This window comes from Rhinatrema bivittatum, chromosome 8 (assembly GCF_901001135.1).
Source record: "Rhinatrema bivittatum chromosome 8, aRhiBiv1.1, whole genome shotgun sequence".
NCBI lineage: Eukaryota > Metazoa > Chordata > Amphibia > Gymnophiona > Rhinatrematidae > Rhinatrema > Rhinatrema bivittatum.
The window spans coordinates 172,844,105-172,861,315 of NC_042622.1; the positions used below are offsets into that span (position 1 = coordinate 172,844,105).

Below are 17,211 nucleotides of genomic sequence, written 5' to 3' on the forward strand. Positions count from 1 at the left end.
TGTTATTAGGCTCCATAAGTCTTCCGCCACCACCCCACGGTGGGGAGCAGCACCTTGTCCTGATGTAAACGGCTGATATCAGAAACCAAAGTTTCAGTAAAACATCCATACACAGATCCTGATGGACCCCTATTGTTTCTGCTTTCCTTCCAGCTGCTTTTTGTTGGGTTCTCCCCTTGTCTTGCTTATATTTACTGTTCCGTTTGCCGTATGGCACCCACAGCGGCTCACGAAGCCATTTCACTCATGAAGCATTTTAAGTCTCTGTGCAAGGCCATTAGCTTTCAGAGTTTCTGTGAAGGATCCTTACGACGCTATAATGTTAGGTAAACATTCATTCTGCTTTGTACTCTGCTGACAATGATGCACTGGCCAGTAAGTGCAGTAATAGTGACCTCTAAAGGCTGTACTGTGGCAGCACAGTTGAGCAGGAATGGATAGGATTACAGTAGGTATTTGTTTTCAGCCCTTCTGGTGACAAGTGTGTCAATTAATAATTCATATTGGCGTTGTAATTATGATTTTTGTTACTCTCAAGCCACGCTCTGCTAAGTGCACGCTGGTGCACCTTCCCAGGATGAGATTGATGGCTACTCCGAGGTTAGATTGAAGCTCTCTCTTTAAGGCTCCTGATGCTGTGACCCGGGTACCACAGATTCCCACCTCAGTTTTGAAAATTTCCCCAGAACTAAGACACGACTAGAAAAGAAAAGAGACCAACTCAAAACCAGAGGAAATGACTTCTCTTAACGAGGGTTAAACTACTAGCGAGTTAAAAGTGGGACATTGGTGTGTGGAGATCCTGAGTTTTCTCCCACTCACCCAGTGTACAAACGCAGTCTATCCCAGCATCGGGTTAGGTGTGGCTTGCAGCAAGATGGCCACTGGGAATGTGTCTGGGTGACCAGGTAGCTGTTTAGGGTAAGATTAGACCTCTTGGGTGATGCGTAATCTCATCCAACAAGTTAGGGAGATTTTGCTTACTGCAAGTCCTTTCTTTTTTATTTTTGGCTTGTGGTGTACGGTATAAAGAGGCATCCTATCCTCCTGAAGTCTTTGATTCCATGTAAATAAAATCTGAATGCTCTTTTGACATCTAAGGCGTGCTTGCTGCTTTCCTGGACATTTTGAGGATTAGAAGAAAAGGAAGGTAGCACAAGATATATAGGAAGGAATGTATTTTTGAGAAAAAAAAAAAGAGGATTTTCTTGAAAAAATATTGAGCTAAGAAAGCTATAATAGAAGATAACGCTTGAATTTCACTGACTTGTCTACCTAAAGAAATGGTAGAAAGTACGGACTAACAGAACTAGGAGGTTCAAAAGGAGGTAATCATCAGCATCCCAAGAAAACTGGAAATTGGATTTGCTAGCTTTCAGGGCATTTCACCTCAGGTTGCTGGTATTACATCTACAGGAATTGTTGAACTGAGGCAATGCTTTATGGGGCCGATGTAATAATTGTGCACAGAAAACGAGCGCCCAGCCACCTCTCCTGGGTGCATCGTTCAATATTTAAATGAGGGGTTGCGCTAAAAAGGAGGCTGTAGGGGAAAATGTGCTTTCCTAGCGCCTCCTCGGCATTGGGTGCACAGGAGAGGTGGCTGTCGAGCGGGTTGGGAAAACGGACGCTCAATCTACGTGTGTCCGTTTTCTCCTGCCACCGGCATAGACACGCACAAGATACACGGCCCGGACCTTGTATCTTGCGTGTGTATTGGACGTCCAGAATTTTTATTTTTTTTTTTAAAGTAAATACTGCTTTATTTGGTTCCTCCTACTTAGTATCGCTACAATACTATTAGGAAGAATTAGAGAACGCAGGAGTTTTCCTTTTTTCAATGCGCCTTTGAGCTCCGGGCTGGTGTAAAATTTGCCGCGTTGCAAGAGCGCATTGGCTGCGTGGAAAATGTATTGGATTGTGGGGATTAGCTAATAGCCTCATCTACACGAATCTCCATGTGGTGGGCGCTATTAGCTAACGCAGCGGTTTGGACGCGCGTTTTGATGCTCTGATCCCCGTATTGGATTGAGGGTTATGGATGCGCTTCCAAAACGCGTCCAATCGCATGTTAAGCCGTGCGCAGCGGCTAAGACATGGTATTGCATTGGCCCCTTATGTGTTACCGGTACAGCATCAGCTTACAATCTTTCTCTGAACTGCAGTCGTTCCCGCTGATAATAACCCTGCTATCATTCTAAGCAAATGTGCCTTTCTACTTAATACTTTCCTCTTAACTTCCCTGCTGTCAGACTGTAGAGATTTGGCATTAGATATACCTAAAGGATTTGTAGCCAAGACCACCTTGACCAATGTAAAGCAATGAGAATTGTCTGTTACATATGATTTCATTCTTTGAATCACCTGGAGCAAATGTATAGGAGATTCGATTCCCAAGTTTGAATTAAGACACGTGTTACCATAGGCCAGGGGTGGCCAAGTGCCTCCAATGTATGCAAATCTATCTCATGCATATTCATTGTGGACATTCTGAAAACCAGGCCTGTTTGCGGCTCTTGAGGACTGGAGGTGGCCACCCTGCTGTATGTAGCCTGATGCTTTTTGTATCTGCTGAAATATCTTGAGTTATTTTTTGTTTGGAAAAGTTGCCATTAAATGTTGTTTTCACACACTCACAGGAAAACTGGTTTTCAATTCCCATTCTCCTGGATGCACCTGATGGGTGGACTTTGCAAATCTGCCCACTATGTGAATGGCTGTTAGGCTTTCATGGTGAAGCTCCATCTAGAACAGTAACAATTTTAAAAAAGTCACAGGATAAGCAGAGGATCCTTAGATGTAAAAGGAAAGCTACATATAAATTGAGGTCTATGGCATTGCAATAAGAATTAAATTGAACTAATTAGATGGACCTTACGGTCCTTTTTCATCTGAGTGAATTATTATTCTTAAGGATTCCGTAAGAGAGAAGATTTTTTTAGAACAATTAGATCAACCTTCCTAAGTTCAGAAGAGTATAGAAGCCCTCCTGAGCTTTTTTAAATAATGAAAAACGTATGCATAAATCCCTTATCTTTTCTGGTACTGCAGTGAGTGCTTGAATCTGTAAAAGATGTTGAATTGATGATAGGATTGCTGAGGTTTTGACTGATTGAGTACTTTGAATGCAAAAAGAGACATTTTTTAAAAATGTTATTAAATAACCATTTTTATAGGTTTTTTTTTACCAATATGTCTGTTACTGAATTTTCCCTGGTCTAGAATTGATATTTTATTCTCCCTAAGGAGGCCTGTCATTGGTGCTATTTAGTGTTAATTTGTTCTGCTGATAGAGGTTTTTCCTTGAAATTGTGAAGGAAAATTTTTAGTGAGAGACTGGCTTGCATATTTAAGACAAAAGGTTTCCCTTTGTGGAAATCTAAGTGCCTGAGCAGTAGGGATTTGCATTTGTTCAATGTGGTTTCAGAATTTGTGCATGTAGATTTTTTATATGAATAAAATTAGATTTTATGTACATAAATACAACTTACATATATAAAATTCTATTTTCTGCATGTAAAACAGCAAGCAGTGAGCTTACTTTTGGGCAGAGAAGGAAGCGACTTTAAGGAGTGAATTAGAGCTTCACAAACTGCAGCTAGGCAACCTGACTCCGCCTGTATAAGAGGGGGAATTACCTATTCTCTTGGATGAATGTTAGAGATTGTTTTTAATATTATAAAGGTGACTTTTTATATTTTTGATCCTTGTCCATCTTGCCTTCTGAAAATATTCCCAGAGGATGTTAGGAAGATATTGTACAGAATCACTCCTGCCTCACCTGAAATATTTTGTGATTACTATGAGCCAATTAAAAGCCTATTGCAAACATCCCAATTTTGGCAAAACTTATTGAACAGGTGGTGGCCTCTCTCAGCTAACCTTGGCTCTGGAGGAACATAGCTGGGACTTTTTTTTTTTTTTTGAAAGAGACCTACCTCCTAGACATTGATGTCTTAGAGTTATTTAAATGTCTGTCATATTTCCTGTATCCTGCTTTTCCTTTAGGGGTGGGCAATTCCAGTCCTCGAGGGCCACAAACCAGTCGGGTTTTCAGAATATCCCTAATGAATATGCAGATGTCTCATGCATATTCATTAGGGATATTCTGAAAACCCGACTGGTTTGTGGCCCTCGAGGACTGGAATTGCCCACCCCTCCTCTAGGGTGTACACGTTTCGATCTTTCGGCTCCTGTTCTCTCTTTTGGTTTGCCTGGCCTTGGTTTGTGTTAAAAGGTTTGGTGACCTCTCCAGTGTGCATTCTCTAGAGCTCTTCTCTGTCTCCAGGTCTTTGTAATATATTTGTGCAGTCACTAGGCTTGCGTGGATGTATTTATGCAGACAATGCTGAAGTCCATCTTACCAATGACACACCTTAATGATATTAAGTTGGTGCCAACCGAATAAGCTGGTTCAGAATGGACAACATGGTTAAATTACTACATTTATTTATTTATTTATTTATTTATTTAGAAACTTTTATATACCGGTATTAGTGGGGACATCATACCGGTTCACATAATAACTGCAAGCATGGAAAGTACATTTCAACAGGGAGAGTAACTGGGCGTGGGGGTAACCAATAGGCAGTAAGAAGGATAGTAAAACAAAGAAGTCATAACCAGAGAATAACAATTTACAATTTACATTGAATATCTCCTTAATATAAGGAGAGGGCGGTCACCTGGGGGGGGGGGGCGGACTACGGAGGAGAAGGGAAAGCTATTCTGTGTAGGCGTGGTTGAACAGAAGTGTTTTTAGTTTCTTTTTGAATTTGATTGCACAGGGTTCAAGGCGCATGTGGACAGGTAGGGAGTTCCAGAGGGCCGGACCGGCAATGGAGATGGCACGGTTGCGGGTGGAGGAGAGATGAGCTGTTTTCAGGGATTGAACATGTAGGGTGCCTTTGTTGGTAGATCTGTTGGTAGATCTGTTGGTAAATCAACACATTGAGTGTTTTCCAGGGTCAGCTTCTCCACCGTACTGGCACAGCTGTGGACAAAATGGGGCTTATTTCCATATGTAGTGGTCCCGTCCATGAACACTATCTTTTTGGGAAGATATAGAAAGGGAAATCAGATGAATGTGTAACAGTCATTTTCCTCTAGCTCCTTGTGTGGAGCTTTTGGGTTATTGGAGAGATACTACTGAAAATGTATTAAACATGGATAGACGTCTCATTAACTAGTGTTTGCTTGCCGCCAGGCACACAATTGCATTGTATTGGAAGGGCGCTCCCAATATATCACAGTGGTACTCTCAAATGGTGGAGATTGCATCCATTGAGAAACTTACATATTCATTAAGGGAAAAATTGGATAAATACGAGACTATCTGGGATTATTTGCAGAAATAGTGCTATGTTGCTGGTGATGTGAGGGGGCAGGTGGTTACAATAACGTAAATGGGAGTGGACTGTCTTTGTATCTTTGGTTGGGGTCTGACATATGCATTACACTTCTGGTGTTGGATTTTATGATCAGGGAAGTATGTAAGCCTTATATAATTCTATGTACAGCCTCATGTATTCTGTCTGTTGAAATAAACAGTTACAAAAAAAAATGGTCAACATAAGAACTTTGATGTATAATCACTAAACAGAAGCAACACCTCTCAATTGATATCTTGCACAGCAAAGTGTGAAACACTATAGAGAGGGAAATAGTTTCTTAACTATTTACCACCACCACGTATCCAAAAAACTAGACTAGAGACAATATCATAGGCAGTTGCTCACGGTGAACTTTCGATCCGCTGTCTCTCGCCCGCAATGGGCCGCAGGCCTCCATGGCTCCGGACGTCGCCAACTTATACATGGGTGATTTTGAGAACAAACATTTAAAAAATAATCCTTTTGGCCAACATGTGAAATTGTGGAGGAGGTACATTGATGATATTCTGGTTGTGTGGGAAGGTGATGAATCCACATTTACAGCCTTTATGGAATGGTTACAGAACTGTGTTGCCAATTTGAGTTTCACTTTCATTTTTGATAAAAGGAATGTTTCATACTTAGACATTTCTATTAGCATTCAGCAGTCGGGATTTCAATTTTCCATTTATCGAAAACCTACAGACAAAAATACGATCCTCCGGTTTGACAGTTGTCATCCTCTTCATCTTCGTTCCAACTTACCTTTTGGTCAATTTTTGAGACTAAGACGTCTTTGTTCAGACGCATTTGACTACAAAATGAAGGCACAAGTGATGATGAACAATTTTGCACAACGGGGCTACCCTTCTAGTATCATCAAGAAGGCATATAAGCGAGCCCGCTGGATCAATAGAGATCTGTTACTTCAACCTGCTCGTGCTAGTCAAGATACAGAGCGGATGGTATGTGTATTACCATTTTCATCCCAAATTTACAGAGTACAAAAGGTGATCAAAAAATTCTGGCACGTATTGAGTTTGCATGAGGGGTTTCAACGTTTCCCAATGTTTGCGTTTAAACGAGGTAAGAACATTAGAGATCTCATTGTACATTCAGATTTTTTCGACAAGAAAGACAATAGCACCATGGAAGCACATTTGACTGCTGGGCACCGACCTTGTATGAAGTGCTCTGTATGCGATCAATCATTTGATGGCAATAAGTTACATTTTTTTAAAGGAAACTTTAAATTAACAGCTGCTACTACTTGTGAATCCAGAGGGGTGGTTTATGCCTTGTGGTGCCCTTGTCCGCTTTTATATATTGGGAAGACGAAAAGATGCCTCAAGACGCGAATGATAGAACACCGCAGTGCTATAACCAGGAGCAGGTTGGAGGCACCTTGCGTTCAACACTGCATTGAGAGGAATCACACGTTTGCAGAGTTGAGATTTGCAGTAATTGAACAGCCAGTTCCGAATAATTGGGGCGGCAATTTTGATTTGTATTTGACACAGAGAGAACAAAAATGGATACATTTTTTTGATTCAGTGATTCCGAAAGGGCTCAACAAGGAAATTGATTGGTCAGTTTTTTGAAGCCTATGGGTTGTGACTTAGATATATCCAAAATGACAGCTGTTGCTAGAATGGGATGCCGGTATTAGTAATTTTTAGTGAGTGACTAGGCGACCGGAAAGCAGTTTTTTTGTTACTTCTGGCCCCACAGAACCTAGCGGTCTATTTAAACCCAGGTAGTGAGATAGATCTGATAAAGGCGTTTATCGCCATGTTGTGATCTGAAGACAAATGATTCCGGCGTTTCGGTGAGTTTTTAAGTTGAGTATTTTGTCATTCTGAGGGGAGCACTCGTGTCTTAATTAGCAGTCTTCATGTTTAGTTGGAATGTATGAGATTGGAAAAGTTTTTTTGCTCCCTGTTAGTGTGTGTGCAGTTTTTGATTGTTTTTAATTTTCGACATTGCTTTACAGGAACTGAATGAAAGTAATGTACCGGTGATACAGTGATCTGTTATCTTCATTCCCCTTGAAAAAGACTCGTTGAGAGTCGAAACATGGACCATGTCGGGGTTGAATAACGGAAGTATTCTCGATATTTGATTGACCACTTTCGTGGCTGTTTATTGTCAGTTGTACAAATATAGGTTACTAGCCGGTTGAAAGTTACACAAATAGTTGTTTTAAAGAATTTTGCACTTTAATGGTTGAGATAGTAATTTATCTATAATAAAAAATGTTTTTTGGAGTGAGGGGTGGGTAGACATGAGACAATAGATGATTAAAAAATTGTTTGAGCTCACAGGCTGATTACTGCCTGCGGCCCATTGCGGGCGAGAGACAGCGGATCGAAAGTTCACCGTGAGCAACTGCCTATGATATTGTCTCTAGTCTAGTTTTTTGGATACGTGGTGGTGGTAAATAGTTAAGAAACTATTTCCCTCTCTATAGTGTTTCACACTTTGCTGTGCAACACAACATAAGAACTTGCCATACTAGGTCAGACAGAGGGTCCATCAAGCACAGCATCCTGAACTTGTGGCCAATCCAGGTCCCAAGTACCTGAAAAGTACCCAAACATTAAATAGATCCCATGCTGCTAAAGCCTGTAATAACAGGTGCATTCCCTAAGTCAACTTGATTAATAGCAGTTTATGGACTTCTCCAGGAACTTATCCAAACCAATTTTAAACCCAGCTACCTAACTGCCTTAACCACATTCTCTGGCAATGAATTCCAAAGCTTAATTGTGCATTAAGTGAAAAAAGATTTTCTTCAATTTGTTTTAATTGTGCTACTTACCAACTTCATGGAGTGCCCCCTAGTCCTTATAGTTATTTATTATATACCGATATTTGATCTCAAGCGGGATATCACATTGGTTAACATTCAGGTACTGTAGGTATTTCTCTATCCCCAGAGGGCTTACAATCTAAATTTTTGTACCTGAGGTAATTGAGGGTAAAGTGACTTGCCCAAGGTCACAAGGAGCGACAGCAGGACTTGAACCCTGGTCTCCTGGTTCATAGTCCAATGCTCTAACCACTAGGCTATTCCTCCTCCCTAAAAGTATCTGAAAGATACTAACCACTGGCAACATCACTTTCTGTAAGAACTGATTCCAGTACGATTATGACAACAGATGTGGTGAAAACGTTGGGAGTTTCTTTGAATTCAGCAATGGGTTTAGCAAAACTTGTAGCACAAGTAATACACACAGCTTTTAATTAATTTCTTTTAACCCACCCACTAAATGTTGCTAGCTGCAATTTTCATGTGTGCCATAAGGCATAGGGGTAACCTGCACAGGAGTGACAGTTGCTACCCTTAACAGAAACATGGGGGTAACCTGCACGGAGCGGCACTTACTACCCTTAACAGAAACATGGGGGTAACCTGCACAGAGTGGCGGTTACTACCCTTAACAGAAATGGGGGTAACCTGCACGGAGTGGCAGTTACTACCCTTAACAGAAACATGGGGGTAACCTGCACGGAGTGCCGGTTACTACCCTTAACAGAAATGGGGGTAACCTGCACGGAGCAGGGGTTACTACCCTTAACAGAAACATGGGGGTAACCTGCACGGAGCGGCACTTACTACCCTTAACAGAAACATGGGGGTAACTTGCACGGAGCAGCAGTTACTACCCTTAAGAGAAACATGGAGGTAACCTGCACGGAGTGGCGGTTACTACCCTTAACAGAAATGGGGGTAACCTGCACGGAGCGGCAGTTACTACCCTTAACAGAAACATGGGGGTAACCTGCACGGAGCGGCACTTACTACCCTTAACAGAAACATGGGGGTAACCTGCACAGAGTGGCGGTTACTACCCTTAACAGAAATGGGGGTAACCTGCACGGAGTGGCAGTTACTACCCTTAACAGAAACATGGGGGTAACCTGCACGGAGTGCCGGTTACTACCCTTAACAGAAATGGGGGTAACCTGCACGGAGTGGCGGTTACTACCCTTAAGAGAAAGCATGGGGGTAACCTGCATGGAGCAGGGGTTACTACCTTTACAGAAACATGGGGTAACCTGCATGGAGCAGCAGATATTATCTTAAAACCTTGCTGGGCAGACTGGATGGACCATTTGGTCCTTTTCTGCCATCATTTCTAAGTTTCTATAAAGATCACAGTGGTTTACAACTGAAAATACAATTAACAAAGCATATCCCAATAAAATACCAACACAATGTATTATTTTCTGCTTATGATCTTATTATATATCATATACCTAAAATAAATATTGAAATTTACAAAAAGATTTAATCAAATAAAATAATTAAAGACTATAACATAGAAACATAGATAGAAACATAGAAATGACGGCAGAAGAAGACCAAACGGCCCATCCAGTCTGCCCAGTAAGCTTCGCACTTTTTTTTTTCTCATACTTATTTGTTACTCTTGGCTCTTTATCTTTTGGTTCTATTTCCCTTCCACCCCCACCATTAATGTAGAGAGCAGTGTTGGAACTGCATCTAAGTGAAATATCTAGCTTAATTAGTTAGGGGTAGTACCGCCGCAATAAGCAAGCTACACCCATGCTTATTTGTTTGTAGACTATGTAATTCAGTCCTTGTTGGTTGTTCTCTGTATATAGATCCACTTTTCTTCATTCCCGCTGCCGTTGAAGCAGAGAGCTAAGCTGGATATGCGTGAAGTATCAGTCTTTCTCCCCTGCCGTTGAAGCAGAGAGCTATGCTGTTGAAAGTGAAGTATCAGGCTTATTTGGTTTGGGTTAGTAACCGCCGCAACAAGCAAGCTACTTCCCGCTTTTTTGTGAATGCAAATCCTTTTTTCTACATTTCCTCTTGCCGTTTATTGAATAAGGGTATTATCTCCAGGCAGTAGCCGTCATTCCCGCGAGCCAACCACTCTTCATTCATGTCCTCTAGACTTTATGGATCCACAGTGTTTATCCCACGCCCTTTTGAAGTCCTTCACAGTTCTGGTCTTCACCACTTCCTCCGGAAGGGCATTCTAGGCATCCACCACCCTATGTTCATTCTCCCAGTTCCTCCTCTAGCATATAAATATACCAGTATCAGTACACAAGCAATAAGTAGTATGGTAACCAGTTAGCACTGAAGTTAATTATGTTAAATGTGTGATTCACTTGTTGGTAGTGACCCATCTGGACTACTGCAATGGCCTGGGCTCCCCGTTGAGTCTGATATGCAGGCTTCAGATGGTCCAGAGTAATACGAGGGCAGCCCAAAAGGCACTGCCGCCTCTCTGTGGCTGCACCCTTCGCATTTGTTGCCTGTTAGGCTGAGGATGCAGTTTAAAATGTTGACGGTTTTTCAAGCTTTGCAAAGCAATGTGCCTATGTATTTGTGCAGCAAGATGGGTTGGTACCGCTCTCTTGAGAACTACGTCTGTTCCACTGGGAAGAGCCAAGATAACAGTGAGAGCTTTGGCAGTGGCTGCTCAGCCCTTTGCCCATTAGGAGGAAACGTAGCTATTTGAGTTTTCACAAAAAAATGAAGACCTGGCTATTCCCTTGGGATAGCTGGCAGGTAGCGCCTTTCTACTGTTTTCTGTATTGTTATTAATTTGTCTGTCCAAGTTGGATTTCTCTTTTTCTTTTAGAGGTTTGATTTTGTTTATCCTCTGATTTTAGTTCTTGCTTTGGTATGGTTATCTTCACTTGATGTGATGCGCCACCTTTGGTGGCCTGTAAGGGACAGGATGGCAGAATAGAAATGTCTTAAATAAATAGTTTCCAAAAACAAATGGAAATGAAAATGAACCAAACTTTTTTTGGTTGCACGGTGCGATCGCTGCCGTCTAGTGCAGGCCCACCCCCCGTTTCGGCCCCCTCCCTTCATTCCCTAAAGTATCGCAGGCCTGCGATACTTTAGAAAATGAGGCCCTTAGTTTGTTGGATCTAGCAGATCACAGCCTTAGAAACAGAGAGCATTTGTAAAAGTTTTTTTTATTTTTGGTTTTTTTTTTTTAAAGATTCTTTACGGTTTGTTTAATTCTACTTTTCTGTAATTATATTGTGACTCTGTCAGCTGCTAAGTCAAAACAACCTCCCAAAACTGCAGTCTTAGAATCTGGAGCTCTTTTGCTTGGTTGCTGAGCTTAGCCCGGCAAAGAGAGAGTCTCTGACATTTTTATTCACCGGTCTCATATTTTTTATAATTATTTTTTTCAAAATACTGCTTATAGGCCTTGCACCAGTTTCCAAAGGGTATTTTGGCAGTACTGTCCCTCTGAAAGCAGTCCCAGGAAAACATATCCAGAGATTTGCACTTGCTTTCTCTGCAGATGGTTTTTTCCGTGGAAAACATGCAGAGTTTTGAAAATGCAAAGATCTGCATGCATTGATGCCTCCTCCAACCTAACCCCCATGAACGACCTCGTGTAAGGGATAGGGAAATTAAAAAAAAAAACCTTTACCCAGCTAAATTACTTTTGAAAATTGCCCTGCCCCCAAATAGTTGCTTATTTGGCCTATTAAAAAAAGTTAATTAGAAGAATATTTCTAGACTTTCAAATGATTTTTGCTGAAGCTGGAAACATAATTTGCATGTGTACTGGAATGACCACATCTGCTTTACATTTTTCATTGTAATACCTTTTAACTGTATTTTTTAAAAATGTGATCAGTGTCCGTGCATGTGATTATAGGCTCATTATATCTGTTGGCACACAGCTTTCAGAATTAATCTCACTTCTGTAATCGCCTGCAGAATGATCGATATGCTTTGATTATGTCATTGCTACTCACCCCAAAGGATGTGCTCAGTGGCTGAAGCAGCCACGTCTAAGCCATTGAATGCGGTATTCCGCCTCGCAGACACTCCTGCCTGGTTGGACGCCCTTTCCAAAAGCAGGGGCTTCTTCCTTTAAAGGTTCAAGGCAGCCTGACAGTCTGGGTCCCACTGCATCGTGCATGCTCACCAAACCATTCCTGTTCGTTTAAGAAGAGATTAGTACCAGAAACTCATGCTGTCCCAAAACTTCTGTTTTCACAGATACTTAAAACCAGATGAGGACAAGAAATCAAAGCACAAGACAGCGGTGAAAAAGAAGACATTAAATCCAGAATTCAATGAGGTAATCTCGATAAGAGTGAGGCCCATGATGAAAGGACAGGCTAAGGCAAAGAAGAAAGTGACTGTGAATCAGACGTGCCCTCTCCCAAGGAGAACCTGCCCAACAACAAAATCCCCCAAATTGGAAAGATCAGTAAACACAGATTTATTTACTTATGAACATTAGATATGCCACTTTTTCTTAAGATAGTCTCAAGGTGGATTACATTCATATTTCTTTTAAAAAAATATATGGCAGTAAATTCTTTTCTGAATATTAAGCTGCAGTTATAAATTACATTTTAGTTATGAAAATAGCAAGACTGTTCCTGTTGTAACCCAGTAATGATGGCAGAAAAAGGCCACGTGGTCCATGCAGTCTGCCCAGCAAGCTTCTCGTGGTAGTAAATGCTGCTCCGTGCAGGTTACTCCCAAGCCTTATGTTAAGGGTAGTGATATTAACAATCAAAACAACTCTCAAACCCAGAAAATTACTGCCAGCAACATTTTTATAGCGTGAACAGCCTTCCTGATAATTCAGACAAGTGCTGCTTAGTCAAGCAATGGGTCTTGCAGTCCTTATGATGTGGGAGGTACCTTAGCACAGAGGATGGGGCTTTACTGCTACCCCCCACGCAGCGAGTGCAGCTTTCATGCTCTACACCTGTTTGGTTTTATAAAGCTTATCCTGTATTGTTTTGTAGGAGTTTTGCTATGAAATAAAGCATGGTGATCTGGCGAAGAAGACTTTAGAAGTCACAGTCTGGGATTATGATATCGGAAAATCAAATGATTTTATTGGTAAGCAAAGGAGAAACACATTTAAGATGAAGACTAATTTCTGCATGGATATAATAAGCAATTCTTTTCTAAAAGCTTCTTACCTGCAGACTTTGCATCGAGTTAAAAAAGGGGAAAAAAAAAAGTATGCACGTACTCTGACTTTGAAACTTACTGTCGGTACGAAGTAGCTATGGAGCTTGAGGTGGGAAGATTTCCTAAAGAGAGTAACGCAGGTAGACGTGAAAATATAAATAGTCATAATCCAAGCCCCTGATTATACCTGTGCTAAATGTGGCTAGAAGTAGGCCTGGTGTGGACCTCCCCGTGCATGTGCAGTAATACTGAGGGCAGGCGATTTGCAGACAGCCTGCGTACATGCAGAAACGGCTGGGAGGGCACATCTAAAAGGGTTCCTGCTTACTAGAGACAACCTGGTTTCACTTTGTCTTTCAGATCTTTTTCTGATAAATTTAATGTGGATTATTTCAAAGAATTGGCAGTGATGCCTCCTTTCAAGCCAAACGAGTTAAACTGTCTTAAAAGGGCAATTTCCCTGTGGGCAGCTTGCACCTGCACTCAGCGTGGAGCTTCCCTTTGAAAATTCGCTGGTGGGCCGGTGCCGCTGCCATTCTTTATCTCGTGTGCTTTGCAGGTGCAAAGCACACGAGATAAAGAGAAAGCTAAACGAAATCCCAGTTTGTATTGCAGGGGCTCTGCCCTAAATGCCTCCCCCCCACATCTAAACTAGTTTCTCTGTAGGGAAAAGTACAGCAGTTGTAAACGCACATGTATTTTCCCCCACACATACTGGGGAACCAATTTCAGGTTTTTCTGCCGTTAAGGCCTGGTGACCCACAGAAAACCTTCTGGAAAATGCCTCCCAGGATCTACAGATTAATACAATACAGTAACTAATGATAGGATTGCAGATCCTACATCTCTGTCAAGGGGTGAATATCTCTTTATGCTTCCACAGGTGGAGTAGTTTTAGGAATTAACGCAAAAGGAGAACGTCTGAAACACTGGTTTGACTGTCTAAAAAACAAGGATAAGAAAATTGAGCGCTGGCACACGTTAACTAATGAGCTCCCGGGATCTGTCCTCAGCGATTGACTTCTAGCACAGCTGTACTGTGGAAGTGGACCCAAGAACAACTCTCATGCCTTTGGACTTTTGGTTTACATGTTACGGTATAAATGTATGGAAGGGAGGCTCTTGCCCAGGTTAGCTCGAGCGCTAGCTTCAGGGCTTACAGTAACCCTGAAGAGAGATTCTGGAACAAGGCCTAAGAGATTTTCTATGTTTTATATGCTACGTTTTCTTTGTTCAGTGAGTCGAGTGCTGGAGGGATTTTCTTCAGGACATTATTATCCATTTGCTTCCCATTTTTTCCGCAGGAAGAGTCTGTTCAGAACCAGACATGCTAAATGTCTGACCATTTCATTCATTTTAGAGAGAGTTCAAGTCCCAAGTAGTCGTGACCTGTTGACCTGCACTGCTTGGGCTGTGTAATGAGACCAGCAGTGTTATCACTTCATGTCCTGTTTTCTCAGTCTCCTGCACAGATCATTCCCAAATCTGCCTCTGCTTTTCGGTGAGAGAGGACCTGGGAGCAGCATTTTTTTAAACACATTTTTTGAGAGGAAATACAAAACTGTGTGGCTTCAGCAGGCCTTGTATGTTTGATGACAGTACTGCTCTAAGCCCAGTCAGCCGTGCAAACGAAGGGCATTTCAGGAGCAGGATCTCTGCAATTGCAGTCTCAACAGGTGGCTTGCTCAGTGGGACCCTGCATGCACCCTCATGGACTCAGGTTTTGTAAAACTAGAAGTAAAGCAACAGAGGTTGGGAATTTTTTTTCATGGACTCTTTCGGGCCTTCTACCCTAGGTCCTTTAAGAAAAACAAAATAAGCCTGAAAAGTTACATATTTGATCAGTTCTACAGTGGTGTCTGTCCCCTTCAACCTGAGTCTCAGAGATGGCTCAGACCAGGGTCTCTGGTTTGAGTTCAAGGTTCACAATTTAGTTTACAAAGCTGTTGATCTCATTACTCTCCCTGAGCATTAATAATCCACAAGTCCTGACCAGATGCAGGAATTGACCGTAAGGAAAATTCCCGTGTGTATTTTATTAACAGAAGTAATATACTTGTTTTGTCTGTTATGAATAGGACATTATTTAACATAACATGCAAGGGATTTCCAGCAGGTATTATGGATGCTGGGGAAGGATTGGTGTTTACAGGGCTTAAGAGCCATAGGCAGCGGCTCCCTATTAAGGAAGTCACTGGTGTGGCAGAAAATAAAGGGAGAAAACCCTGGGTAGCTGCTAATGAAGGTTGCCTGCATCTTACCCCAGTCTTGGACAGGATCTGATCGAGCTGCAATCAGCAAGGCCAAAAAACCCAGACCCACGCTGGGAAGGCTGTTTTATAAACATAATTGCCATTGGGGTTAGGCTACATTGCTTGTCAGTCCCCAAGTTATGTTGCTTTAACATTCTTTTGTATTTAGTTATTTTAAATGATATACTGTGTGTCTTTTTATACAGCAGCTGGTGCCTGAAGCTTCCCTAAACCCCTCCTAGGACTGACTGTAGAAAATAAAATATGAAAAGATATGGTTATGAAATGCTGAGATCTACACTCTAGGCTGATACAACTTTCTCTTCCTCCATGGCAATTATAATGGTATTAGAGACAGCAAGATCTAAAGCTCTGAAAGGGGCCTGATAAAAAAAAAAAAAGGCCTTGATTGGAAATCAAAACAGACTCAAAAAAACCAAAGATTTTGTTTTTAAAAGACTTTAAAAAAAATATCGAACAGAAATTTTTCTCCCAAACCCAATTGAAGATTTCCATAAACCCCTGCCACCTGTGAACAATATTTATTTTGCTGTAGCTAATTCCTTGAAATACAAGCAGAGAAGAAAAGCTAGAAAAATGTGTAGACCTGCTACAGTCTGTTAGTGAGGAGACCCTCAGCATCCTGTCTGCTTTACCTCTAGTGTTGTCATACTTGGACAGCTTGCAAAATTGTTGACATGGCATGAAAATGTGAACCTCTACAGTAAAAACATCTTTACCATAAAGGGAGTACATAGGACCTAAGCAAAAATCCCACAGGGCTTTTTGTCTGCCTAAATATGTATCTACAGCAAAGAACAGATACAGTGGTGCTCATAAGTCTACACACCCCTGGCAGAATTTGTGAGATGTCTCATTTTAAGAAAACATGAGTGATCAGACAAAACACATCTGTTTTTAATGTGTTTCAAATTAAACTATTAGATAACACAAAACAGCACAATCAATAAACAAACCATAGCAATAAAGGAAATAATAAAATGGTCCTGTTCAAAAGTTTGCATACCCTTAGGGGTAGATTTTAAAAGCCCTGTGCGCGCGCCGGCGCACCTATTTTGCATAGGCTGCCAGCACGCGCAGAGCCCCGGGGCTTGCTAAAATGGGCGGTCCGGGTGGGGCGCGTCTGTGGTCCAGGGGCATGTCCGCGGTCTGGGGGCGTGGCCGAGTGCCCTGACACAGCGGCCTGTGTCGGGGCCTGGCCAGCCGGCGCGCGCAAGTTGCAGGCGTAACTCCATCGAACAAGGTAGGGGGGATTTAGGTAGGGCCGGGGGGTGGGTTAGATAGGGGAAGGGAGGGAAAGGTGGGGCCGCTCCGATTTCTGAGCGGCCTCAGAGGGAACGGAGGCAGGCTGCGCGGCTCGGCATGGGCAGGCTGCCGATTTTGCGCAGCCTTGCATGCGCCGACCCTGGATTTTAAAAGATATGCGCACGTATCTTTTATAATCCGGCGTACTTTTGTTCGCGCACGTTGCGCGAACAAAAGTACGCGCGCACGCTGTTTTTTAAAATGTACCCCTTAGTTCTTAAAATCGTGTATTGCCCCTTTTGAATCAGTAACGGCTTGCAGTCTTTTTGTGATAGTTGTGAATGAGGCCCTTTATTTTCCCACATGG

General features: G+C 42.1%; 1 protein-coding gene across 1 annotated transcript in view; it reads left to right on the plus strand.

The window, feature by feature from the left end:
* DOC2B (double C2 domain beta) overlaps window positions 1–16,827 on the plus strand; it is a 257,590-nt gene extending 240,763 nt beyond the window's left edge. Inside the window, exons 7-9 of the mRNA XM_029611454.1 lie at window positions 12,391–12,472; window positions 13,155–13,251; window positions 14,210–16,827. Of these exons, the coding sequence (XP_029467314.1) occupies window positions 12,391–12,472; window positions 13,155–13,251; window positions 14,210–14,346 (316 nt within the window). The 3' untranslated portion in view covers window positions 14,347–16,827. The remainder of the gene's footprint in view (window positions 1–12,390; window positions 12,473–13,154; window positions 13,252–14,209) is intronic.
* The last annotated feature ends 384 nt before the right edge of the window (window positions 16,828–17,211 follow it).